Consider the following 27,062-nt stretch of genomic DNA (forward strand, 5'->3'; position numbering starts at 1 on the left):
ATGGGATTTGACTCGGCGGTTGGTGCATGACGGCAGTACAATAACATCATTAGGGTCCTCGCTACGACTAGGCGTAGAGGAACCTCTTTGGGAGCCCTGAACACCCCCTATTTCTTTTATATTTCAAGATTAGGCTGCGCTGCATTTAATCATTAAAGATGTGCCTTTTTGGCATATTTTCATAATTTCTCACAGTTGTAAAAGGCCGAACTCCTCCCATGGATTAAACCCGATTCTTTTCAAATCCACGCAGTGTGCCCCTGAGACCTTAGGCTTTAAAAATGTCATTGTCAAAATGTTTTGCCCGGAAGAAATATTAAACTGTGCGTAGGGAGCAATTTATAAAAAACACCCGTTGAAAGATTTCAGAGGAAGTTGGGTCATGTATGGTAGTGACACCTTGGGGATACTATCAACCTGAAGTGAAATGGTCATGAAAGTATTGCTTGTTTCCTTTTAAACCTAATCTGAAAATGACCAAATGTAGTCTGGTGATTTTGAAGGAAGTTGGGTCATGGTGAATATGGTATTTTGAGAGGCTTTTATTTTGGAATGGTACATCAGAATGTCCTGGTTATGTTGACAGAAAAGGCCTAAGGCCATGATAATGTTAAAGAAAGTTTGCAAAGCGGCATTCCTACCCCAACTTATATTAATAGGAATAGTTAATGATTAGAGCAGAAAAAAGTGGAATTCATGTTTAATTTTATCCATTTAAAAGTTGACAGCAGCATAAAACCGAAATGTATAGAACACAACTTTTTCAATCATGAAAACATAAGTTATTCACAATTTATTAAATTCATAATTTATTAAATTCATAATATACACAAACTTAATATTTATAGACCACAGACCAAATGATAAGTGTGGATCCTTGTCCTGGGTTTAAAATTCATCAAACACATAATTCATTTGACTTACCGGCCGTACAAGAGTGCAACACTAATCTTAAATGACGGTAGATAATTACAGAAGAATTCAGACCATCAACACTTTGTCACATCTCTGGCTATGATTTACCTTTAAGAGTCAGCATGTTTGCACCTCTGATAAACCCGTCCCAAGTGTTTTTTTTAATGGCTTTTATGGTTCAATGGCAGAAAATAAGGTAACAAACATTGTTTTGGATTGTTGTAGAAAATAATATCCGCGGCAAACAAACGTTTGAGACTTTACACATTTGGACCGGCAAAACACCATGCTTATGATTTTTGATGCAAAAAAGCTTACTAAAGACAATCGACTTGAGAGTGAAAAAATGTTGACTCATTTCCAGGTTGTTTCCTTCAGCCCTCTGAAAGAAAAAGCTGTGACATCACCAGACATTCAACATGCCTGAACATTTCAACATGTGCACTTTTCTGCCGCATGATGCAGTTTTGAAGTATCAATAATTACTACAAAAGGTAAAAATTCCATTCACCTGGCAAATGCGCATCATACCAGCTGGCCACAAACACGTGACTGTGGGATTCTCTGGTGTTCATTAGTATTTGGGTGGGATTACTATTGCATTTTATTTAAGTCTTCCAATATAAAGTGGGAAAATAACAAAAAAAACTCAAAACACACACACAGTTACAAAGTGTCAGTCCACGACAAAGCAAAACATGTTTGATTGTGCACGCATCAAGGAAAGTGTTGAGTAATTCCTCTCAGAGGCACTCAGTCACATTATGAGCAGCACTTGTGAGCGCAGAGGTCAGATAACCTGAATGTTACTAGCAGCTCCTTCTCCGTTCATCCACCCATCTTTAAGCTTAGCAAAGGAAGACCAGATGTAAGCCGTCCTCTTTAGGGGGACTCAAGACTTCCATGACTTTTGTCTCCTCACCACACGATCTAGATGTGTATTTTTAGGAGGAGGAGTTCATTGCCAACATTTTTTTGATTTAAAAAAAAATGGCGCTCTGCTAAGCCTCGCCACGTTCCAACCCTTTCCCGCCTCCTGTTCTACCTTCACTCCGCCGTCCCCCCTCCCACCCAGCTGTGGTCTGCCGGCGCCCAGTTGAACTCGTAGCCCTTGGACAGCACAAGGCCCTCCAGATCCCTGTCCTCGGCCCTTTCCTTCAGCCTCTGCTCCTCCAGCACGGACACCAGCGCGTCGCGTCTCTCCACTGTCCTCATGATCTCTGCCAGCATCACCTGCTCCTGCTGCAGCTCGGAGGCGCTCTTCTTTGTGTCTGGGGTGAGGCAGAAGAGAAGGAGTTCAGGATCCTGTTTGGAGTTTGGGCGTGCGTGTGTCACGTGATGATGCCAGCCTCACCTTCTGTCGCCATCCTGTGCCGCAAATCTCGCTGCAGACGGCTCTGAGTGTCTTCAAGTTCAAGCTCTTGGGCACTGAGGGACAAGATAAATATCGGATGAGCCCTAGTAGTGAGAAATACGAACTGCAGCAACCTTTAACTACAAATCACGAGTCTGATTGTGTGGCCTTGGCGTTTATTACTGTGGACCCGTGGGAAAACTTTAAGAAAGTTGCTGTTTACTTAACCAAACCCTTCTACTCTAATATACATCTGTATTATATTAACATACCTAAATAGCATCATAAATCTATAGCTGTTGGGGGCCACTGGTTTATTTCACAAGCATTTCTGATTTTGAATTCTAAAGCATTTGAGCGGCATTTGATTAAAGCTGCGACGCAACACGGGCTTAATGGATTTCTATCTTCCTTTGAAAGTCATTGATCCACTTGTGAGCTGATGACGTTGCTTACAAGATCATGAGCTCAGACTCGTAGCGCGCCAATCTGTTCTTCTCCAAGACGAGTTGAAACCAGGACTGATAGAGCTGGGCCTCTTCGCTGTCTTCAGTCCGATACAATTCTGGCAGGGGGAACACGAGGCAGAAGGAGGGAGGGGAAGGGGGCATGTAGCAGGGTTGGAAGGGAAGAACAGTGGCTTCAATTACATAAAGACAAGAAGGAAATCTCTCACACACACCTTTGCGTCAAAGTGACAGGACCTCACCATTCACCAGCACACAAACAATGCGCAGCAATGTAAACAGCTGGAGCAACAATGAACTCCCACTGTCTCTTGAGACTATGGTCATTAACTGTTAGTGTAGCTTACAACGCGTTTTTGTTCCGATAGTTTAAGAAGCGAACAAAAGAAGAATGAATTCCACTTTCACATTGAGCTGCGTCTTGGTCAGTACCCGCTTCTCCTCTGATGATCTTCTCGATGGTCACCCCTCTCTCCTCCACGTCTCTCTGTTTCTCTGCAACCTCCTCCAGTTGTCTCTGGATGGCCTGGGGAAAGCAAAACAAAATCAAAAAAGACATTATGTGACACACAGTCAAGTGTTTCTTGGTCCAATTTAATTATTTTGTTATACATTCACGAATCCAACACAAAAAAATGTTGTCAGTATCTCATTTAATGCAGTCAATGAAAGATAAAACATAAGTGGTGTTTTTTGTGCGTGTGTGATACAATAAAAAAGTCTAAGCTACTATATTCATGGCAACATGTTTGTTTTCTTGTAAAAGATAGAAGATACTGTAATTTCCGGATTCTAGAGCGCACCTCAATATAAGCCACACCACCTAAATTTAGAAAGAAAAAGAAATCTGTACATATATAAGCGACATCTATCTATAGCCGCAGGTGTCCACATTGTAACATGCTATTTACACAGAAGGATGATACACAGAAAGAGTTGATTTTTAATTACGGGAAATAAATGTATTTTTCCAAAAGGTGTCTGTAACAGGGCAGAAAAAGGCTTTCTGCTATCTGTTTGTTCAGCCAAGACGTAACCATGGTTTAGACATTGGGGGGGTCTAAATGAATACCCTTCCCTATCATTTTTCTTTTTAAGCGGGTATTGGGCTGGTGTGGCGTCATGCTTGAGTGACTGGAATGAACTTCCTTGACATTGTGTTGTCACCATGTAATGGGAGTCTCTCTTACATGACCTTGGCCTACCGTCCGCCTTAACTCCCCTGCCCTCCCTAAACTTACTATAGATTCGATATTTGCACCGACGTTACGGCCAACGGGGGAAGGGAGACTTTTTAGTCCCAGCGCAACTCCAAAAGAGGAAGAATACGCGCTGGAGAGGGCGGGGGCGAAAGTATGTTAGACATGCTTTCATTAAGACCCCAAGGAACCACATCAACTTGGGGTAAAATGAGTATACGATGGATGTCGCTCTCGTTAGAAACCGTTCCATTTATAACGAGTGGATCTCAAAAGACTAGAAAGAGCCGTACCTGAGCCCTGTGGAGCCTCTTCAGCTGTTCTGCTTTCGCCTGCTGGGCCACCATCCTCTCCTGCTTCCTGCTCTGTCTCTCTGGATACGGCTGAACCCGGAAGCACAAGGAACTTTTCAGAAAACGTACACTCCGGGGCAAATACCGTGCGACCTATACCAACCTTCTGACTGGATGTCGGGTATTCGTATTCGTCGTCACTAGAGGTGGGCTCTTCATGATTCTGCTGTCTGGAGGCTGAATACAAACAAATAAAAAGAGTGAGAACAGGTAAGTAAGTAAGAGTTTGTACAAAACACAAACGTTTTGATGTATAACTTTTATTATAGCCATCGACAGGCTCAGAATATATAAGTGTATGACTCAGACGTAATATAAGAAGTGGAAGTAGTCATTAAGACGCCACCCATTGGTTTGTGGGGTGCAGTTTTGAAGCCTCACTTCCTGCAATTTGTCCGTCGCCATCTTGGATCATGAACGTCGGCGTGTTCTTTATATTTTTGCCACCAATGAACAAAATTTGTTGACCATATTTGTAAATCAGAGTAGTGGTGTAAAGACGCTGTATACGGATCAGGTAGTGGATGTGACTTATTAATCAGATAGCCCATCCTAAAGCACACCCTGCTTTATGGTCCATAGTACAGGCATTTACGACTTCTAGACTTATACAATCAGACTTCCTTTTGCGGCTGAGGAGAAGCCCCCTGATGGTCAGTAGAGAGTGCACATTTTAAAACTTGTAAATAGGCTTCTCCCTCAATAATGGCCTAAAAAGTGTGGTTCCCTTTCCCCATTCACCTGAAACATGCCTCCAAAACAATGCCGTTGTGCTTGCTGCACTGCCCGCATGTGGTCAAAAAAAACCCAACAATTTTTGTTTATAAGATTGGGAAATGGCTGGACTAACCTTTGTTTCGGAGGTTAGCGAGTATCGTCCTGATCTCCTTCTGCGCCTCGTGGTCCGACCCCTCACCCTCGGACCCTTCCCTTTTCCTCAGCCTCAGGGACGAGAACAGGTTGACCCTCCTGCCGGGCAGCGAGGCCATGTCGTCAGAGAACATCCCTCTGAAGTTCCTGCGGCCCTTCAGGGACACTTGCTGCAACAGAGAGGGCAAGTCCTGCTCGGACCCCCACGGATTGGCCCGTATAGACCCCCCGTGCGCTTTGCACTTGCTGACCCTCTTCTCATCTCCGTGTGGCTGCGGCCCATCGGCAGTGAAGAGAGAGCTCAAGCTCAACGCTCCCTCTGACACGGGCCTCCGTTTGCGGGGGCCGTCCCATTTGGCCCTCCTGGTAACCCCAAAATAAAAAAGGTACCTTCAATTAGCAATGCATTCAGAAATGTTGATGGAAGAACTAGTTGGCCATTCCAATGCTCTATTTTTATCTCCAAGGCTGTGATGAGGTCAAAACAGATAGATCAGATTAGAATGTGAAGTGAATCATCACATCACTACACATGAATACGATAGATAGTTTCAGCTTTCTAGTCAAACCCAATAATCCAATTTGAAGACTGTTTAGAGACATAGAGAAATATTCCCGTTTACCAATTTTTTAGATAAGGCAACAATAACTTTTCATTGACATTGTTGAGGTGAAGGGACTTGCAGTCACTCCAGTTTTCTCCCGATCCAAGCTAGCATGACATCCTTGGTACCAATGGCTGACTTACTAGGAGCTAACTTTTTGAAAATATCAAAACACAACGACTCAACTCCACAGAACTTACAAATTGGGAGAAGTGCACATTTTACTACAATTTCTGTAAATCACCTTACATTATTTCAAGTCATAAATGAGCAATTCTAAAAATATAAGGATCTGCTAAATCTTGTTTCATGCATGTTATTGGAAACATATACACACGTTAAAATAGAGTGTTGTGTACTGACATCGGGACCGCATGGTTGGACCTGCTGGAAGCATTTGTCCTAAATGTCCTCCTGAAGGCGTTTGCTATGCGCCCGAGGGCTGAGGGGGACGTCTGGCTCGGGAATGGTTCCACAATCTGGTTCAAGTCCGTCTGAAGCTTATCTGCTGCTGCCTCTGCTCGTACCTGATAATAAAAAATAAAATGTGGAATTAGCTCCTCTTATCTACGCTCACATCACGGCCTGTGGGCCGCTGTGATACAACGGAAGGAGTAGCGAGAGATCACATTTTATAAAAAGCATAGTGAATAAATTCATGTGCAGGCTTATTCTTTCCTTGAACCACCATCACTTGCTAAACAACTCCAGAACTCCACCTGAGTTTGTGGTCGATATGCGTCTTCGGGGTTAATTTGAGCTTCTTCCGGTAAGACCGGTGTTTCCCAGTTTAGGAGCTTCTCTTTATCAGAGAGGGAGAGAATCAAGCGCTTCTTTGGGGTGGAAGAGTTGGAGGGCTTTTTGGTCAGGTGCTCCTCGCTCATCTGGGTATCTGCGGATGTCACTGAACTGCTGTCCGAGTTCTGAGAGAACGTGAATCTCGTCAGTGCACACATAGCTAATTTGACCAGAACCATGGAGGTTTTTCAAAAGATAAAAGAAGGTACTTACAGCTGGTTTTTCTGCTGAAGGGACCTCCTCAAAGTCGGATTCCGCTTCCAGGACGGTCTCGGGCCTCTGTTTGTCCGGAGGAAGGCCTCTTTGAAAGTGCTTGATGAAGATCAGAGGGAACGCTGCGCGAGGGGAAAGAAAACAACTCATTCCTCAATGCACATCGCTTTCAAGAAACAAATCTCAAATGCCACACATTACAGATGAGATATTTCAGTGTAATTATTTAGCCTGGCGTCAAATAATAACAATGGACAATGGCTGGATTCTAGTTAGCTGCTCCAGCTTTAAGGTCTGTTGAATTGCCTGTGCTTTTGCTCAGTCATGTCTTATCAGAACCACTCTGTCTTACGACGACAAGTTGAAGGCCGGGCGTGTGAAGCATCAACTTAAAAGTGGTGCCTTTGTTGTACTGTGACAAAACAAGTGATCGGAAAGAGCTGCAACATTCTGGGCTGAGAAAAATGAGGATATCAAGCCAAAGATGTTCAAGTCTGATAATAAAGAGGCTGCTGTAAGGACAACACTGACCTCTAGTGTTGAACATGCAGCATTACAACCGTGTTCACATACTAGAGCAGAATAATAGCGACAGGCGGAGCTTAAAATCTATCAAACCTCCACAAAAAAAACAGTAGAGTAGAATTAAAAACTAAGGACAGACTGACAGAACAACAGTTGAATGTACTCACTTGCTCTGATCTTCCGTCTCCAGCGATGATTCGGTTTAGTGTTACAGTGATCTACAGAGGTAAAAAAAAAAAGCTTCCTGTGTTACATATTTAAAGCAATGTCCGCTTTATATTAATAAAATATGTATCACTTAAGATCAAGAAAAATGCAAAAATGCATCAATTCAAGACAGAAACTAAACGACTGTAATAAAAAGAGAACTTATTCGTATTGTAACTGTGTATTCTCACAACTTCTTAAAGTTCAGCCACTTTAAAAAAAGGTTCCACACTGCGGCCCAATCATTAACACCTCATACAGTAACAATGCGGACCTGCGGTACAGTCCTGGCTGTGGCTCTTGGCCCCTGCGAGGTCCTGTGTTGTGGGCATCACTATGCAGGGAGCCTCCAGCGCTTCCACAGCCATCTCCGTTTCTCCGGGAGCTCCTGGCTGATCTTTGAGCCGCTCTGGATGCAAGCTGGAAGCTGCGCCTGCCGGTAAAAGAACCCCAGCATTAAGTTTGAACTGCGTTCAAATGCAAACCCCCGCCCCCCCCCCCAAAAAAAACACAAGTTACGGTGAACCTTTACTAGTCCGTGCTTGTTGCATGTGCGTCTCACTGTGAAAAAGTGACCTGGGATCATTCACCCATTAGGGAGGCTTCACTTTCTGAAAGTGAAAACGTAAATGCCAATCAAACTATTTGAGTCAGTACCGCAATAAAACTGGCTAATGTCTTAGCTTCAAAAAAGGAAAACAACTATGGATTTCCCAAAACTAAGCTTATTTATCTTTTTTGATAACCTCCAGGCTTCTCCTTAAACAAAAAAATACATACATACATAAAACCTAATTTCTATGCAATAAAAACAATACATACACATCTGTAGTCTTCTGTACCTACGCACACACACACACACACACACACACACACACACACAGTACTCACAGAGTCAACAGTGAACGCAATCTTTTCCACAGGGTATTCCACTTGGTCACAAAGAAATGGAAAAGTTTACTATACAACAGTGGAGTTCACTTTTGGGTTTGGGCTAAATGTTGGAATGCCACTTTCACCAAGTGATACACTGACACCAGAACCCCCAGAATGAAGGATAGAGCAGACCCAAAGAGGAGAGAGGATAGGCTGATTCACTGATCTGTTCAGGTTGGATGGAGTTGAGTTTGCTTCAAATGTAACCTCACTTGGAAGTGTTTGATTGTGGGCAAACGTTTCTTCTTTACGTAGCCGGATGAACCCTCGCATTGCATGAATGTACTTTAGTGATGGCAGCAGATGTATGGACTGTTGAACAACCCAGCCGGCATTGGCAGAAGCTGTGATGGGATCTACGTGGGGGACGTTATGGTGGTTAAAGACAGGTGGGAGACAAAGGGATTTGCTTGTTGTAGAAGTTGTTAATCGTGTGGTTAAAACTAAAAATTGATCAATCACTAAAAGGTGCGTTCATATCGAACAAATTATTCACGCCACAGGAATAGGAAGTCTATGCACATCTATGCAATCTATGCAACGAGAGCGCAGTGACGTCAATTTGGGACAGAGCGTCGGTCGCAGTGAGTCCGCAGGAAAGTTGTGCAAATTTGCGTGGAACAGCACAATAGCCTATTGGCATTGACATACTGCCACTGAAAAGGGAGGATACAATATATCCTCATACTTATACAGCGACCAGTCCAGGAAAGACCACACCTTTAACAAACAGAATACAACTATATGTGCCTGTTTTACAACATCCCATCACTGCACTGAATATAGTACATTATAGTGTAGCATAATTGCATTGTTGCAGGACATTGCTCAATAATATTGTGAATGTGGCTCTTAAAGGAGCCGTTTGGATGTGCACACTGTGTCCCGACACAGGAGAGTTCCCTCGGTAGAGAAGTATGATGTGAATACGGTGACGTCCGGGTCCCAATCAGAGCCACAGACACAGTTCCTGTAGAAGTCTGTGAAATTCACCAAGCCGTCTATGCCTACGGATGCCATTTCGTACCCAAACACAACAGCATTTGGTGGTCCAAAGTGAGTAGGACTTGGACAGAGTCACCATGTCTTCCATGGTTGATGCAGAGAAAAAACTATGGCAGAAACGGTTTCCAGGGTAATAAGCCACGCGACAAGAGAGGGTCCCCCGAGCATTCGCTCGAATCAAACTTGGTGTTCTTGGTGTTCTTGGGAATTACTACAATACACCAATTGGTAACAAACCACAAAGCAAATAATTTATGTAATGAAAATTGATTTATTTCTGAATATATATTTACAGATTATAAATATAAAGCAAATTTACAGTATTTATTGATGTGCAAAATGAATAAAGCTTGCAGGCTGCTTCAAGACTCATCAGGAACACAACTACGCAAAGTGCTACGTGTGGGTCTGCTTATCTCCTGAGAAAAGTCTAGAAAGTGCAGGAAAGGGATCTGGAGAGGGGCTCTGAGTGGGGGGGGGCTCCTTCTGAAACAGAAGTAACCACAGACAGACCAAAGACGTTGACACGTTTGTTACTGTCAGAATGGCGAGTTAAGAGGGGGGGATGCCGCTGCTGATGAAACATCAGAGGGAAATCAGAAATCAATGCACATTCAGATGGGTGGTTTGGTGTTAGGGAACACAACACAAGTGTTAGTGGGGTTTGGTTTTGGGCGATGCAACACCAAACTAATGGAACGGGTAAACAACTGCAACTGAAAAAGGTGCTACGTGGGCATCGAGTCAACCGGCGTTAATCGTTCATGGCAAGCTGAAACGTTGAGACTCTCTGAGGCTGGGTCGCAAATGTCAGCATGCTAACGCACTTATGTTGTGATGACATCATGTTTATCACTTGCTAAACTCCCATGAAAGTGGAAGCTAGTCTGGTGGGAGTATTCCGCCATAAAGCAAATAAATTGGACGAAATGGAGTCTTTGGAATTATCCTCTGGGGACCATGAATGCATGTACAAACATTCACTGCAATCCTTTAGGTAAGACGTTACTCTGAAAACATGAGTGATAAAGATTTATTGTTTGGGAACTATGAATGCCTGAGCAGAATCTTATACCAATCCAGTCAGTAGATGTTGGAGATATTTCACTGGATAAGTTAAAAGTCTGAGCAACAAACAAAATACAGGCTCAACAAAAAATAGTTGGGCTCCATCCCCTGGGGAGCCTGAATGCCTGAACCTGTCTTAAATGTATCCAATGGTTATGTCAGGGTGGCCCAAAGAGGTGGACAAACATAACTGTGGTCTAGTCAGACTGTTTGGGGTTGCAATTTCTTGAATGTAATTTAGCCAAGGTGTAAGAATTCATTTGGGATACTGTTTAATATGCCGATGCCACACGCAACACCTTTACTGACACCAGCATGCCAGACTCTACATGCGGATTTGTGGTTGGTTAATCTTATGTGAAAGGGGGCGGAGCTACAGGGTCAGCCAATGCAAAAGCAACACAAGTTCTCATGACCAAAGCCGGCCAATCATCACCTTCCCCCCGCTGAGAATCAGCCAATCAGAGGGTGCAGCATTGGAAACTTGAAAAAGACTGAACCAATGAAGTGAACAAAACAGGAAAAGGAATTTGGAAAAAGATTTAGCGGGATATGGGGGGGGCAAATGAAAATGGACAGAAGATGAAGGACCACCGACATTAATAGGACACTAGGAAATAAATTGGAAAGACATTGAAATGTGAGAACTGACAGAAGCAATGTCAGTACCTCATCAGTGCATTTAAAAATTCACCCTTAATTCCTCACAATGAATTCATCATTTATACACAATAGAACAAAAAAACAAAACAAAAGTGCAAAACATCAAAACAAAATATTTGGCTTTTTCCTGAGCAAACATGTTCACTACTAGAAAAAGAAAAACCGCCCCATAAGGTCAGAGTAGAGGCTGATTATTTTTGGCTCGTAATACATTTTAGTCATATAGTCCCGAGATCTTAATCAAAAAGATAGATTGTTCAACTAACATTGACATTTCAAAACCCAATGCAAAAAACTTCACGGGTGAACTTAATAAAATAGTTGTTTTATAATTAGATTTTTGTATTATTGCTGTAATTTACACAGTATTTAATTATTCTAAAAGTCCTAAAAATATAATGTTTTGCATTTCTATTGCACATCCTCGTGGTGCAGGGTAAAAGTGCGGCGGACCGAGTTATGCCCCTGAAACCAAACACCACTGGTCCTGATCGCTCAGAGGTTAGATTCAGAGGGCTTGTTCCAGGTTACTCCCAATAAATATCCTCTGACACTTCAAACATCAATCTGAGCTGCAGATTGGATTTTCACAAAATGTGAAACCTTTCCCATTTATTGGTTGGCCCCTCTGCCGACTTACTGTCCGATAAGTATCAGTATCCCATACCAGCCTGGAACAAGCCCTCGTCAGTTGGAGATGCATTTGGCAGTGGTCTAACACCAGGAGACCCTGAGAGTCAGTTGCCTTAAGACTCTGCATTGTTTTACACATGCATTTCCCCTGAAGTTGATCCAGCATGTACGATTTAAAAAGACAATGTAGCCGGAGGACCTACATGACAGGCTTTTCCTTGTGTTGTCCACTGTAACTGCAGGCAAACACACCAGGCACTGAATACAAGCAGTAGAACCTAACCGGTCAAAGCACTTTCATAGCAAAATTATTTAATAAAAACACAAATGACCAATGACACTTGGAAAGTAGTAACACATATAGTATTTGGTGTTAAAATTGTAACATTAATGAACTCCATTCAGCCATTTCGGAGAAGCACAAGAGCACAAATTCAAATCTGTGGGTTCCAGCTAGGTCGACTGGCCCGGACAAGACCCCTTTCTACGAGAGCTGGTGGCCGACGAGCTGCTGGGGCTCCTGGGACATCTGTCCCAGCACCTCGTGCATCATGCAGAGCAGAGGGCAGCCCAGGCTCAGCAGCTCGTACAGGAACGCGTAGTCATGCGAGCAGCTCCTGATGTGGCATCCCGCAGTCGCAAGACAATTACGCATGCCTCCCAGCATCCCTCGAGGCAACAAACACACGGCCCGGCTGGCACGCCATGGCCAGCTCAGGCCTCGCCAAAGCAAGGAAACCAGGGTACCTGGGGGTTGCAGCTGGAGGCCTCCCGTCATCGAGAAGCCCCCGCCGTCCAGCGACGAGTTGTTGGCGCCCCGTTGGTCTTCCTGAGATTCACAGGAAGAAAACGATGAACAGACATTCTACTTCACATCCAAAGGAAAAAAGTAGAGTAGTGCAATTTTTTGCAAACAGTAATTATTGTTACATGTCCCCATGTTTTGTGTCTCTGCCTTTAACTGTGAGTAGGGGTAGTGTTTTGTTTTTTGTCATGGTTTACAGGTGTGCAGTGCTGGTTGGCTGTTGGCGAGGAGGCGTGGCTGTATAAAACCTGGGGAGCAATCAGCTAACGAGCTGGTGGCCTATATAACCAGCCTGGTTGAGGAACAGAGGGGGAGAGAGAAAGAGAAAGGAGAGGCTGTGTTTTGTTGTATGGCCTGGCTGAGATTGTTTTGTTTGGGATCTGGTCGAGTGAGACCCAATGGTACTCTACCTCAGTTCTGGAGAAGGGGTAGGTAGTTCTGCCCATGGGTGTACATTTTCCATCACGTAGGTAAACCTTTGTTACACACACTAAGTTAGCTGGGTGGGGTCACCCCTGTAGTTTTTGCAATAGAGAGGTGAGCTGGGGCCTGTTTCAGAAAGGAGGTTAAGTGAAAACTCTGAGTATGTTAACCCTGAAATGAGGGAAACTCTGAGTTTTCTGTTTCAGAATGGGAGGTATGTTAAACCTGAGAAAGCAGAGTAAGTCAAGCCTGTTTCAGAAAGAGAGGTAACTTATACTCAGAGTCAGTTACCATGGCAACTTACTCTGTGAACCTAACCTGGTCGGGAGCAGGTTTTCTTCGGGAAACCCAGAGTTTATTTCGTCTCCTCCCCTTTTTTAAAGAGGAAGTGGTATTTAATCACCTCATTCATTCTTTCGGTATTCATTCATTGCGCACATTTCAGTCACGCAGAGCGCATCAAATCAAGTGAATGAAATGGCATGTCCTTTTATGGACGATCCTGTGGATGAAGAGGCTGCATTAATCCGTAGGGAGTTGCATTTACGTCGGGAGAGGATTTTGAGACCCAGAGTGGATTTTTTGTCATATCCATATTCATTTTTATTTGAGCGGTACCGTTTTTCTTTACAGTCAATAAGATACATCCATAATCTCATCCATCCTTACATCAGAAACATCAGCCATCGCGGCCGTGCTCTAACATCCGAGCAGATGCTTTGCGTTGCATTACGTTTCTTTGCAAATGGTAGTTTTCTGTATAACATTGGGGATGCAGAACATATCAGTAAGGCTACTGTTTGCAGAGTTGTAAGGAAAGTGTGCCTCGCTCTTAAGCGCTTTCTCCAAATTTTTGTGCTGTTTCCTGGGCACAAACCCGTGAAAGCCATCAAAGAGGAGTTTCACAGGATTGCAGGTCAGTGATGTATAAATCGGTTTAAATGAGGCTAACCTGATAAATGACGTTCAGTTAAGAGCATATTGCTGCGACCCCTGGAAGTAAACTAATAATAGAATTCCTTTTAGGATTTCCGAATGTGGTTGGATGCATTGATGGCACACATATTCCCATCATTGCACCTTCCGAAAATGAAGCGGACTATGTCAACAGGAGGTCCATCCACAGTATTAATGTGCAAGATTGCACCTACATGAAAATTAAAATTAGGTTGAATAACACACTGTTCTTCCAGTTTCACTTCTGATATTATAACAGTTGGGCAAGTCACCTATATTACTAACTACAACTGGCTTCTTCAACAGTGTAATTAGATTAATGTAATAATGACTATCTCTAGAAAGTATTGGTCTACTTATTACTAATTACTTTCTAAATCCCATATCAACCTCAACCACTTGAACAATACAAGGAGAGACAAGAAACTGCACTTTTAATGCTTTCAAATAAACATTATACAATTGCATGAATTATTCTTGAAAAAATATATCTTTTAAAATTTGATGTTAAATCCACTATTGTTTTATACAGAATTGCTTTATAGTTTATGCAGCATTTAATGCAATTACATCAGATTTTACTTTAAATTAGGGAATTAAATTACAGTTTTTAGATTACATAGAAATTAATTACACACAACACTGTATAACAGTAATTCAAATGTAAACTTACGCATTGACTCGAGCAGCTATTTTCTCCCAAGCTAACTCTCTGTCCTTCGCCGCTGCAGCCGTGTTGCTTTTTTTTAAAATATATGTTCGTACTCTCCATATGCTTGCATAAGCACATCCAGTTCTGCTGGTGAAAAATATGAAGACCTCTTTTTGTCTGGCGCTGTGGCCATGGTGACTCGTAATATCTGCGCTCCATTGATAATGGCTTTTTATAGTTGTGGTGCACGCGCTTAACTCAGAGTAGGTCAACTCAGAGTTGATTGAACTAACTCATTTCAGCTGTTCTGTAACCGAAAACTCAGAGTTTCCCATCTCAGGGTAAGTCAACTCAGAGTTCAAGTTTTAACTCAGAGTTGGTTGAACCTCCTTATTGAAACAGGCCCCAGGTTAGGGATAGATTGTGTTAGGCAGGGAAAGGGGTGTAGAACAAAAGGGACCTTTTGTTTATTTCCTTACTTTGACCCCAATCCCCCCAATCCCCTTCTCCGCCCTGATTTGGTTATGTGTGTACCTTTTTGTTTTGTTGTTGTTTGTTTGTTTGTCACCTACTAAATGTCCCACGGGGACCAAACACAAATTTTACGTGTCAGGACTCATTTGTTTCAGCTGCACCCCCCCCTCCACACTACTTCACTGTCCACTGCTGATTATACAGGGGGCGCCAGCACAGGTTTTTACGTTCCCCACCTGTAAAACGAGTTCCAACCTAGGTGGGAACGTAACATTATGGTATTTTCAAAACTTGATCCTAATTGTTGGAATGTTTTGAAAGCGTTCTTCGAATCTTTTTTCAACTTCTTCTATTTCTTCCGTGGCACGTTTCAACCGTTTGAATAATGCAAGCCACGTAAACTTCCAACTGATTGGCCCAATGGTGTCCTGACACATTCACATAGATGACCTATAGTCCTATGGGACCACTAACACAGCATAAATGTGTATCTGAACAAAAACTGTATGCAACGTTGTGTTATGGAGAGCTGCATCTGTACAGATCACTCAGTCGCAGCTCAAGATACATCACACCTAGGTGACGACTCTGAAACTGAGTGGCAGCACGCCTGCTAAGTATGTAAAGGATGACTGGCAGCACACGTGGAAAAAAGCACATTCTTGGATGGAAAAAATTTGGTGGGATGTGGTGGGAAAAGACATTAAAAGCTCAATTTTTGCTTGTCTTCTGTGACAACAGCAAATTTCCTTACCATTCTCTTTCTCAACCCCCCCATGTGAGTGCCGGACTGGCGCTGGGCATAATGCATCTTGCAGTAGAACTTTGCTGAGGAAGCGCAGACAAAATAAAATCACTTTTATACATATAGGACAAAAACAACATTTGCTGAGTTTGAGTGACAAAACCTCTGAAGAACTGAACTTGTCAATGACATCATCCAACAGCAGGACGTAAAGAGTTGTCTAATGTTTGATTGGGCAGAGGGATTAAACAACATCTGTACACGTCCAACTCACCCTCCTGCGAGTCGAAGGTGTGACCTCCAAGGCGGAGGGTGCTGTTGCAAACGTAACAGCGGAAGCACTCGCGGTGGAAAAAGTAGCCGTCGGCGCTCAACCTCTCCATTACATACACCCGCTTGCTGCAGAAGTGGCAGACGTCGCTACCGCCGAGCCCAGGAGGGAAGTCCTTCCGCACCACACACTGAGAGGAGGAGGAAGACCGGGACAAGGTTGGATTTTTTTTGGAATTACTTCAGACAGAGTGTAGTGTATTCAGATCATCTTATTTGATCATCTTTGAGGCAGAATTCCACCAGGTGAAACATGTTGAACTATCGACTCTTCCTGCTGTCCTTGTGCACTTTGCTGTGCTCTCAACAGCGGTGTTTGAAGTGCCAACAATCTGTTTTCCAAAGCACTGTCCGTCAGGGACACAGCGCTGGTCCTCTAAAGACTGTATGCCGCGCAGGGTAGATGTTGTGATGAAAGTAGCCTAGCAGTCCTAAAGTGGTCCGTTTGCCACTCATCCCCCTTCTGTTTGACACGTGGAGGAATTACGCTTCACAGTTCTTATGTTTGAGCTCCAATGCTAAAAGCTCTCCATCTTAAAATACCACCTCGGTCTCTGCTGTCTATTACATTTACATTTTATTCTTGTCATCACCATCAATGACCAGGTCTTTAATTCTTTCAAAAAGAGTCAAGAGTTACGGTACTTATTTCAGTGTGATGAGCTGTTTAACTGAGGGCTGTATGGAGAGAGTTGGAGGCAAAGTTAACAACAAACAAGTGTAAAGTGATCCTCAAAATTGAATGTGACTTGAAACCAGGGCGTTCGGTCATGTTAGCATCAAACTGTTCACCCAGTCTAACCTCTTCTAGCTACAGTGTAGCCCACATGCTCAACAAAGCAATGATTAAAACAAGATTTTATGTGAACTATAGTTGCATGCAGAAGTAAATACAATAGCAACATGCAAACAGTCCGTCCAGTGGAGATGTTTCTGTAAACAAAGTAGCTGCTTCATGCCATCAAGAAGGCAAAATAGAACCCATTTGCTCTTTCAGCCGGGGTACCAGAGGATGAAGGAGATTTTCTGCTGCCTTTTAAAAAAAATGAAAGTTAGAAATAAAATGAAAATCAGCTAATTGCATTTGAATCTCAAGTCTCATCTTCTTAGTAATGACGCTACTTGCCGAACATCTAAACTGTACTAAACTTTTCAATTTTCATTGTTGAAAAACAACAAACAAAAGTTGAAAGGGGTTAGATCCGTCGCTGCAACATCCCCATGCATCTTACCGGCGTGGCACTTGGCCTGTGGTCCGTCTCATACAGGACGGCCAATTTCTGAGCTTTAGCGTCTATGGCGGAGGAAACCTTTCCGACTGTACGCTAACATTTACACCGGGGAAACAGGCACCAGGGGAATGGGAAACCACAGACAGAAGTTAAAATGAAGAAAGAGTAAAATGCAGAATTTCTGGAAGTGAATGTAGACTGAGGAGTTGACTGGTACCTCCTTCACGTAACTAGCAGCTCTGGTCGGACGTCTCTCAGAGCAAACAATGGATTTCTCAGGAGCAGAGCTCCCATTGCACTGAATGGAAACGCCAGAACGAAGTTCAGTTCAAACGTATCTTTATCCGTTTTTGTGCAAGTTTGTAGCCATACCCACTAAAAGCCATGTACTACAATTTGTATAAAACCAGCGTCATTTATTTGTTTGTAAATCCACGGAATTGTGAGACGGGACAGGGGGCCTAGCACAAAAAGCAACAAAGTCTGCAAGGTTTAATTATTGTATCTAAAAAGAAGTGACCTTTTTTACCTAAACATTGACTTATTTTTCATGCAACATCTGTACCTCAGTAAAACCACTTTAGTTATTTGTTGTTACTTTTGTACTTAACAAGTTTTGTAGTTAATTCCACCCAAAGGTTGACTTGCAACTCCAGTAATTATATAAAAATGTAGCACTATTTGCAAACCAGGTATTTCAACAAAGACATGATTTATTGGTCATGTGACTTCCTTACTTAAGCATTGCCACTGCTGTAGTTAGAGTAAACTTAGTGTTAGTGTTGTTGTTGTTGTTTTTATGGAACTCCTGTGTTTAAGTAGAGCCCTATGCAGGGTTATTTCAACCTAAATGTTGACTTAATGTTTAGTGACTTTCATACTTTAGTAACTCAGATTAAAACACTTTCCCTGGAGATCAGCATCAACTTTTACCTTCATGTGTTGGTTTTCTGCCATTTTCTCAAATGCGTCGCAAGTGGTTTTGTGGACCTTCTCCTGCTTACTTTCCAGATTATTCTGAGAACTCTCATGAATCCCATCATAGCTTTCCTTGTGCGATACAGAAACTGCACGGGGAGATGACGTGCTGTGCTCATTTTCACAGTTAGTATCGCAGATGGTCAGGCTCTCTCCAAAGCAAGTGGAGGAAAAGGCAGATGTTTCGCTGTTGGCCGAGGCCGTGTAAGACGAGCACTTAGAGGAGTCTTTGTGTATCCTGTCCTTGTGTCCAGCAGTGTACTGGGGCACAGAGGAGAAGCCGGCGTGGGCAGTGGGGTCAGGGACAGGGTGGACTACGGGGTGGACAATGGAGCTCTTAGATACAGAGGCACGAGGAGGAGGAGAAGAAGAAGTAGTGGAGGACTGACCAGGTGAAGGGGTAGAAAGTCTCACCTACAAAAGAAGAGTCAAAAGAGGCTCAGTCAGAGCTTGGGAGGCTAGTGTTAAATGTAGAACAAATGTGATGAAACCACACACACACACAGCGCAAAGTCAGCCAGCTGCAAAGAATCAATTTTTTATGTTAACTAAAAAGTTAGCCAATCATTCAGATGTAATATGCTATCCTAAGGATCATACAATGTGATCATTTTTGTGAGAACATTGCTACAATGAATCAGTGTGCGTTCCAGCAGATGAAGCACTGAACATGGATTCATTTAGTGGAATGCTGACCGCGCTGCAACGCTCGACATGGAACCACCATGTGTCAAAGACCCACCCAGTTATTAACAACATGCAGCAGTTTATGTAACACGTTAGTTGGGCCCGACAATACAGGACCTGGGATTCTGAGTGAGGAGCAGAAGGTCTGCTGGACCCGGGGAACATGGAGGAGAGAAGGACCGCCCGCTCTTTGATAGTCCGGCCGGACTGTTTGTTCTGCTAAGACGGTTGGCGGCAAAACAGGTAAGGCAAGAGGAGAAAATGTGCTGTCACTTCTATCGGAAGGGTTGACGCATGCTGGAAAGAAGTGCCTCGATGGTCACCTGCTGCATCGCGCTCTCAGAGGAACGGCCTGCCGCCGGGTCGGGAAAGGTGCGCTCCGGGGAGTGGCATTCAGGGACGTTCGGGCTCGGTGTGCGCGGGGGACTGAGGGGATTCTTAGGCTGCAAGGGGGAGGGAGAGCAATTCTGAGGGGGGCGAGGGGATTTGGGGCAGTAGCAGAAATCGCTGTGCTGGACGACGGCACTGGGATTCTCTAGCAGGCGGAGGTAGACGGAGGGCTGGAGACAGGGAGGAGACACAAGCAGCGCGGGATTATAGTTCAAATGCAGATAAAAAAATATTCATATGCTGCTCAAGGATCCTTTAAAAAAATGTGGAAGGAAAGGTTTGCTCGGGTGGAGGCATACCTGCCACTTAGGGCGAGGGGCAGCGCGAGGAGGAGGAGGGGGGGCGGTCTTTGGCTGTGCAAAACGGGGGTTTTCCCTCTCTTCCTCCTCATCCTCAACCTCTGAGAGAGGATGTGCCGTGGTGAAAGGAAAAGAGGAGGAATCGGATGGGTCATCAGACTGACATGGGGAAGGGGGGATAGACGAAAAGGCAATGGAAGGAAAGGAAAAAAGGTATTGAACAAAGTTGGGATAAGAATCGGTGGATAGAGTGGCAGGATGTCAACGCTGCATTAAAAGCTGAAGGCTCCTGAGCCATAATACTAAGACCATGGCATGAGGCACCATTTCACACGTCAGGTACTTGTCTTCCATTACTATCATTTTGTAGATCAAATATTTCATCATGAGTCACCAATAGCGACTCACCTTTCAGTACAGCTCTAGTATTACATCTACTCTATATTGAAGCTTAAGTATGGAATCAAATAATTGGCTCATAGGAATCGTAATGACTTTTTTTGTGAGTAGAACTTTATTCTTTCATCGAACAAAACATTTTTTTTGTATCATTTCATTGCTCTAAATATTTTTCTTCCTGGACCTCATCAACGTCCTCCTTACTGTCCACTTCTTCAACATCTGACTCCCAAACAGTGACCAGTTGCGCTCAGATGCTCTAAACGCGCCGCAGGACTCTCAGGGTACATTTGTGGTCAGTTTGCGTGTGTCCCGTATTCACGCCCGACGCGACTGAGAATGGGCGTGGCTTATCAGCCTGAAACAGATCAACTCTTCGCCATTGTGTTTTCCTCGCATCATACGAGACTCTGTACTTGTTGTGGAAGTTCTACTTATGTCGGATCAAACAGGGTCGTGTCTTTGTACTAACTAGCATTTGTAGGCGCAGACAGATCGGTGAATTTCAACGACTTCTACAGGAACAGCGCCTGGATGACTGCTGCTTCCAGCGGTATGGTGCTGGCCGTCAGTCCGTTTGATGGCTCGTTGGCTCGGATCGGGCAGCGGACTTCATCGTCTTCACGTCATACTTCCATGCCGAGGGAACCGTCACGTGGAGTGACAGCGTGTGCTCAAGCACAACCAAATGGCTCATTTAAGAGCAACACAAAATTGAGCAAATTATAGTTTGTATTACTTAATATTTAGTATACAAGTTTGTCGTTTAACAATACGTCATTGGGTCTGTGCATAGACTGGTGACAGTCGGTGTGAACGTGCCTTTACACTAAAAAATAATCCGAGCCGGGTTGGTTACTCCCCCGTCGGCCGTATCGTCCGGGCCACCCTCCCCCCGCGTCCACCCCCCAGCCACCACTCTCGCTTTTTAATGCACCCCGAAAGCCGCAAAAGGCCAAATTCCCGAGCCTAAAATTCACGTGGAAACTTTCCGCAAACTTTCTGCCCCTTTGCCACCCTAGATAGAATACAAGACAAAGCAATTTTGTCCAAAGTGACCAAATAAAAAAATACTGTATTAAATAGTTATTTGAAATCAAACGTACAAATGTACAGTTACAGTCAAAAGTTTGGACACACTTTGTCATTGAAAAAGAAAGTGTGAATATCAACAGTAAGTACTACCTCATATTTAGGGCTTTTTTGATGACACAGCTGAATGGACGCTATTAACAAAACAGTATGTTTCCCCCGTGGCGCAGTCCGCCCCTCACCTTGTTGCTCATCTTGGCAGTTGAGTTCTCCTCAAACTTGGCCAGCAGCTGAGTTGCCATGGAGCGCACCTTGTTCTCCCGCAGCTCCCCGTCCTCACCAGCGGGGGGCGCACTGTGACAAGACAACTGGTGCCAGCCGAGGAGAAGAACGTGATCAGAGTGCGACCCGCAGAGCAAAGTGGGTTTGTGTATTACCAGAACACGGGGGACGTCCCGTTGAACCTACCTCTGTGAGGTAGTGGTTGCCCTTTCGCCGCCTCTTGCTGACGGAATCGTCTTCTGGCTTGTTGTCTTCCTGTGACAGCAGACGCCACAGAGTTTTTATCTGGATCACCTTGAAACTAAGATCCCATTTCCCAATATACTTAACATGTGAGAGGACACCAAGAATCCATCTTATCAATAGTTTATTACAAAGCGCACCTTTGGGACGACTGAAGAGAAAGAGAGGGGGGGGGGGGGGGGGTGGGACTCCATGCTGAACAAAGAGCAGCAAACGTACAGGAGACAGAAGGATAGCAAATGTGACAGTGTTCGTCCTTACCCTGGGTGTCCTCTTCATCGGCTGAGGCGGGTTCAGCAGTCTGTGGTTGGTTTGAGCTGGACATCCTTCACTGTTCTCATCTGCTTTTCTGGAACCTGCAACACAAACAAGGAAAGTGAGAAACTGAAGCAACTTCCTGGGGTCAAAACAGACAGTTCAGCTCCGTCCTGGTTCTGGCTCTCCTGGGCCTCCCTTCCCTCCAGCAGATCCAGCATATGTGAGGTGCTGTTGGGCAAAGCTCTGCTTCCAGCCTAATCAGGGTCTGTGTCTGTCTTCGGAGGGCAAGAGTCTGAACTATGCAGTATGCTTTAAATTCTGCATGATTTAGCGCACAAGTATGGAAAAAAAGTCTTTCAAACCGTAGAGATAATTGTATTGCTAATATTTACTGAAGCCCTGTGAAATGGAAATGTTCCTTGTTGGGTTACTTAACATTTCTGCCTAAGAAAAATAAAGGCAACTCTTCTTAATCCATTTCCATCTGGATTTGATCATTTTTAGAAAACAAAACAATAACGGTCACCTTCATCATACTGCACAGATTTTAATGTTTGTTTATACATCAACCCAGTTCAACATCAGGCAACACTGAAAAAAAATACAATTTATAAATTGACCAAAACCCACTGGAGTGGGTTTGCACATTGTGGGACAAGGGCACACAGTTGACCGGATACTGCTGACCATGTCTGCAAGCAAGTTTCCACTAGACCAGAGGACACTAACTCGCGGAACGCGGTCTAAATCCCGACCCAGAAGCCATCCCGTCCGGAAACGGATCTGAAGCTAAAAAAAAGACTTGTGATTTAAACTTAACAGTGCACTTTTCGACCGGCGCCGCTCTTTACGGTAGTGACTTAAACAACAGCCCGATTGCATTCGAGTTAAATCGTCCCACGTGATACCACTCAACCAATCGAGTGAGACAGAGAAAATAGGAGAAGGGGATGGGTGAGAAAAATTAGGAACAAAAGGCGCTTTCCAAAATGGACAGACTCGTTTCTGTTACATACTTCGCACTGGAGCACTAAACAAGTTGTCTCATATGCTTAGAATCCATTGAAACGCTATTATGAGACACAATGAGCTCTGATGCATTCACGCCCAGGTTCAAAATCCTAGCAGAACAAGCTAGAGCTCAATTCTCCCACTTACCAAAAAGTGGGGGAGTGGATTTTTTTTTTTTTTTTAATTGAAGCACTTTGTTTAAACATGCAGAAATTTTCACATTTTATTACTATTATTTTTTAAAGAAGCCCTACTTTTGTTTAGTTCATTGAGAGAACATTATCTACGGACTGTGCAACTGGCTCACAGTGTGCATATTAAAGCACAAGAAGGTGAAACATGGCTGAAGCCTGGGCCTGTGGCGCTGGTGAGACCAGCTGAGGGCCTGTGGAGTCACGCACAGCAACTGGATATAGTTTCTTTAGACATAGCGCGCATACCAGTCATGGCTCTCGAGAGGGGCGAACCTGACCACGGTTGTGTACCTTGCAACTGTAGTTCAAGCAAGGGATGAAGTTGTCAGTTGTCAGAGACTGCAGTTTTCTCACTATTTCTTGCCTTTTCTGTTCAGGTTCAAAGAAACAGAGACCCTGTTCGGACCGCTTTTTGTGGTTGGCTGGTTGGCATATTTTCTTTGTGGTAAGGGTGCAAGTCTTAACCTGACTCCTGTGCCGCTAGATTGCGTAGTAATTTCTTTTGATCAAACCATGGTTGTGAAGGCGGACTTCGTGGTTGTTGTGGGAGGTTGCAGCAGTGTCGTGTTACACTTTTCTGTTCCGAACTAGGGACACCGGATGAGAGGCACTAAGCTTCACTATATGACGCTGTCGGTCCCTCTCTAGCGTCACTTTCAGACGGGCCAGACACGGCGTGTACGTTTCCACTCGCATGCATGGTGTACTCTAAAAATAAACTGTCGGTTCTAGAAGACACCGTTTTCCACACATTACATGGAGTTTCTTTTCTTTTTGGTTAACTTAACAAAACTAGTTGGTAATGTTCAGGGAAATGGCAGACTAAAATTAACTGTTATGTAAAATCACAATCTAAACAGTTTAACAAGAGACATAAAAAACATGGATAAATATGCCTAAATATGTTTTTTATCGACGCATCTAAAATTTCCATCCACCCTCCATGTTCAAAAAAACAACCATTTTCTTCAAGTCAGAAAGGACTTAAAGCCCTGAACGGTTAAACCCTCCATAGCTCCACAACTCACACTAAATCTACATTGACAAATCGTGTGAAAAGTAAGACAAAAAACACACTGTTGTTTTGGGATTTGGAGTGAACTGGCCCCTTAAGAACTCTGCAGCAGCCACATGGTGAATTGTTGTTTTGATTGATCTGTGACAGAAGCAGGGAGAAGCCTGACCGTTTTCGTGGGGGTTCCCTGGAGAGTTCCTAAAGGCCTCGTAGAATTTGGAAAGGTAGAGAACCATCAGCAGCTTGTCCGGCTCGGCCACCGCAGCCATTTCCTTCCCCCTCGTCACTGGCTGGATGCCAAACTCCCGCTCGGCCAGGTCAAACGCCAGCTGGTTGTTTGCCGCCACGTCCTCCTCGTTCAGAGAGTCGTAGTTGCTGAGGAAGATCCAGAGCAGATAGAGGTTAGCGGCTTTGGAACATCCTCTGTGTTCCCAGCGCAGAAGGAAATGCTTCATCTGCATTAAGGATTGATTTTTTTCACACTACTTTGTTTCAGGTTTTATAATAAGTGAAAAAGGTGAAAGAGGTTGCTCAAGGCGATTAAGCAACTGGGAATTATCTTCAGATTCTGCATAATATCTGCTGGTGTTGCTGGTATTTTTTTGACTGCAAAACCTTTTCTGGTGTGCATGCAAGAAAATGCCATCATCGGGGCTTGGGTGGTTACACCTGACCCAGTACTTGCCTGTGTTGACTTTAGACGGGAGTGAAAAGACTTGAGAATTAGGACTTGCAAAACAACGCACCAACCATGCCTCTACAAGACGGGATCATACAGTGGGTGTGGAATCACAGCGCCCTGTTCCCACGGTCCCTCCATAAAGAAGTGATGTCACTCGGACCCATCATTCAGACACTTTTAGTTGCATTTCTCAGCCAGCCAGCAGAATAGAGAAAGTAGGTCAGCGTCATTGAGATGAAATCCATCGCATGGGCTGGGACTGAGTGTCAGGTTGAATAACGTCAAGTCAAGTCTTAAAAAGTGGAGCATCAAACAGAAACCAAATAAACCATCGTCTTTTATTTGTCAAATGACATCTGAGCGAGGGAAAACAAGAAAGAGCTGTTATTAATTCACAAATTACTGCGAAGACTCGGGCCCTCTTAAGCTGCCAAGATGTTTACCATCACCAATAAGTTAATAACCATGTTAACCATGAAAAACCAGTTAACAGCTTTATACCGGTTTTGAACTGAGCTTGACTGGTTTCCAATTTGCTACCAGATGGCAAAACAGCCTAAACTTAGATACACTCGTCACATTTGTTAAGAGTGTGCAATAATTATTTGAAATGTTCTAATTTCTAAAGGTCTCCCTTGTAAAAGTGATCTTCATGAAATTTGGTGACTACGTAAGGCTCAACCCTCTGAACCTCAAGCAGCTCACGGATGCTTTTCTTTCCCTCCCATCACATTTCACTTTCTTTGGCTTGATTTTCACTGCAGTAAAGAAGCAAACCATGACTAGATGTACTAGGTTGTCACATGACTGCTGGTCTCAGCAGAGTCATGTGGCTTTCTAGTTTGGGGCTAAGAATGTCATGCTCTCCCCAAATCTTGTAACAGTATGATTTATTCTTGGCAAGATTTTAAAGTAGGCATGTTTTAATGATGTATGAAAACCTGAAGCCGGTTGTCTTATTCAACGAAACAGTTCAAGGAGTGTCAGGAAGATGAAAATCTAACAATGAGGACGGTCTCTACAGCAACGCTAAACGGTGTAGCTTTGGCGATTGTTTTAACAAAAACAAGATGCTTTCCTATTCATCCGGGAGTTTAATGAGGGTCAACTATTGAGAGCTGACCGTCTACATACTACTTCAATAAAATGATTCATTTTGTCCTTGAGCTGCTCACTTTAAACAAGGCCAGTCTGAACGGGTGACGTATTGCAGACTAACACCAGCCAAGACCCGAATAAGCGTCACCATTTCCACGTGGTTCCTGTGTGGGTTTGTGTTCTTACATCAGCTCGGGCCTCTGGCGGTGGATAAGAGCGCAGAGGGCCAGGCCGTTCCTCCAGGAGGATGTGAGGTTCGTGACGTTCACGGCTTTGTAGCCCTGAGTTTGCTTCTGACACCAAGTCAGAAGCCGGCCGGGACGCACCTCTGAGTCTGCGTGAGGAACGACAAAGAAAAAAAAATCCCATCAACAAACGGCACAGACTCCATGAAAACACCTTAAAACTGTGTACCCCGAGCGACTGGGTTTTACTCGGGAGGCCCAGGGACTTGAATGGCATTCCAAGGCTATAGCAGGGAATCCGTGGCAACGGATTCAGACACCAACGGGCCACTCATGTAAACATCTGCAGCGCTCTTTGAACCGTATCGTCATAACTGTAACTTAAGGTTATTTGGAAAGTGCTTTTGTGCAATATTGAACTGTGTCATTATATTTAGCCAAGTCTCACTCATATAGTTGCAATGGAAAAAATATGAGAAAGATTTCCAAGTAACTGTGGAGGTGAATCAGCACCATTTATTTATATACGATTGACTTAATTAATAATGAACCTACACAACGGTAAGATTAAAGGCATGACTGGTGTAATAGCCCACGTTGGTTGCGGCTTAGCGCAATTTTACACACGTAATTGGGTTCAATCTTTCCGGAAGAAATAAATAAATAGAAGAAAAAAAATGGGATGATAATAAATAAATGTTAAAATAAACAGGAAGTCACACAGACTTCTTAACTATACAGTTTTAGAGAGTGTTATTCAGCATCAACATCACCCACGTGGGGAAATCTAATTCTGGTGACCGAAAATAAGTTCGGGCGTCTTGTTCAGAGTGGCTCAAGGCTTATTACTGCTTATGCAGTTTTTGGATGTGTAAGCTGC

At 43.8% G+C, this 27,062-nt stretch overlaps 1 protein-coding gene across 6 annotated transcripts in view; it reads right to left on the minus strand.

Annotated features, from left to right (window-relative positions):
* Positions 1-541: 541 nt before the first annotated feature.
* The window catches only part of mical2b (microtubule associated monooxygenase, calponin and LIM domain containing 2b), a 43,864-nt gene continuing 17,343 nt past the window's right edge, over positions 542-27,062 (minus strand). The window contains exons 12-37 of one of the 6 annotated variants that reach the window (XM_062562855.1): positions 26,184-26,331; positions 24,387-24,592; positions 22,001-22,095; positions 21,683-21,751; positions 21,457-21,582; positions 19,784-19,942; positions 19,418-19,654; positions 19,212-19,310; positions 18,363-18,821; positions 17,647-17,727; positions 17,430-17,522; positions 16,142-16,328; positions 15,877-15,950; positions 12,559-12,640; positions 7,781-7,939; positions 7,467-7,517; positions 6,775-6,896; positions 6,483-6,686; positions 6,127-6,290; positions 5,139-5,521; positions 4,392-4,465; positions 4,229-4,318; positions 3,169-3,262; positions 2,726-2,834; positions 2,270-2,343; positions 542-2,186 (exon numbers count right to left, since the gene is read on the minus strand). In XM_062562855.1, the coding sequence (XP_062418839.1) occupies positions 1,963-2,186; positions 2,270-2,343; positions 2,726-2,834; positions 3,169-3,262; positions 4,229-4,318; positions 4,392-4,465; positions 5,139-5,521; positions 6,127-6,290; positions 6,483-6,686; positions 6,775-6,896; positions 7,467-7,517; positions 7,781-7,939; positions 12,559-12,640; positions 15,877-15,950; positions 16,142-16,328; positions 17,430-17,522; positions 17,647-17,727; positions 18,363-18,821; positions 19,212-19,310; positions 19,418-19,654; positions 19,784-19,942; positions 21,457-21,582; positions 21,683-21,751; positions 22,001-22,095; positions 24,387-24,592; positions 26,184-26,331 (3,863 nt within the window). In that variant the 3' untranslated portion in view covers positions 542-1,962. Of the gene's footprint in view, positions 2,187-2,269; positions 2,344-2,725; positions 2,835-3,168; positions 3,263-4,228; positions 4,319-4,391; positions 4,466-5,138; positions 5,522-6,126; positions 6,291-6,482; positions 6,687-6,774; positions 6,897-7,466; positions 7,518-7,780; positions 7,940-7,983; positions 9,934-12,558; positions 12,641-15,876; positions 15,951-16,141; positions 16,329-17,429; positions 17,523-17,646; positions 17,728-18,362; positions 18,822-19,211; positions 19,314-19,417; positions 19,655-19,783; positions 19,943-21,456; positions 21,583-21,682; positions 21,752-22,000; positions 22,096-24,386; positions 24,593-26,183; positions 26,332-27,062 lie in introns of those variants that run through there. The other 5 variants (XM_062562856.1, XM_062562854.1, XM_062562857.1 and 2 more) reach the window with 5 other exon arrangements.

Source organism: Pungitius pungitius, chromosome 6 (assembly GCF_949316345.1).
Source record: "Pungitius pungitius chromosome 6, fPunPun2.1, whole genome shotgun sequence".
Taxonomy (NCBI): domain Eukaryota; kingdom Metazoa; phylum Chordata; class Actinopteri; order Perciformes; family Gasterosteidae; genus Pungitius; species Pungitius pungitius.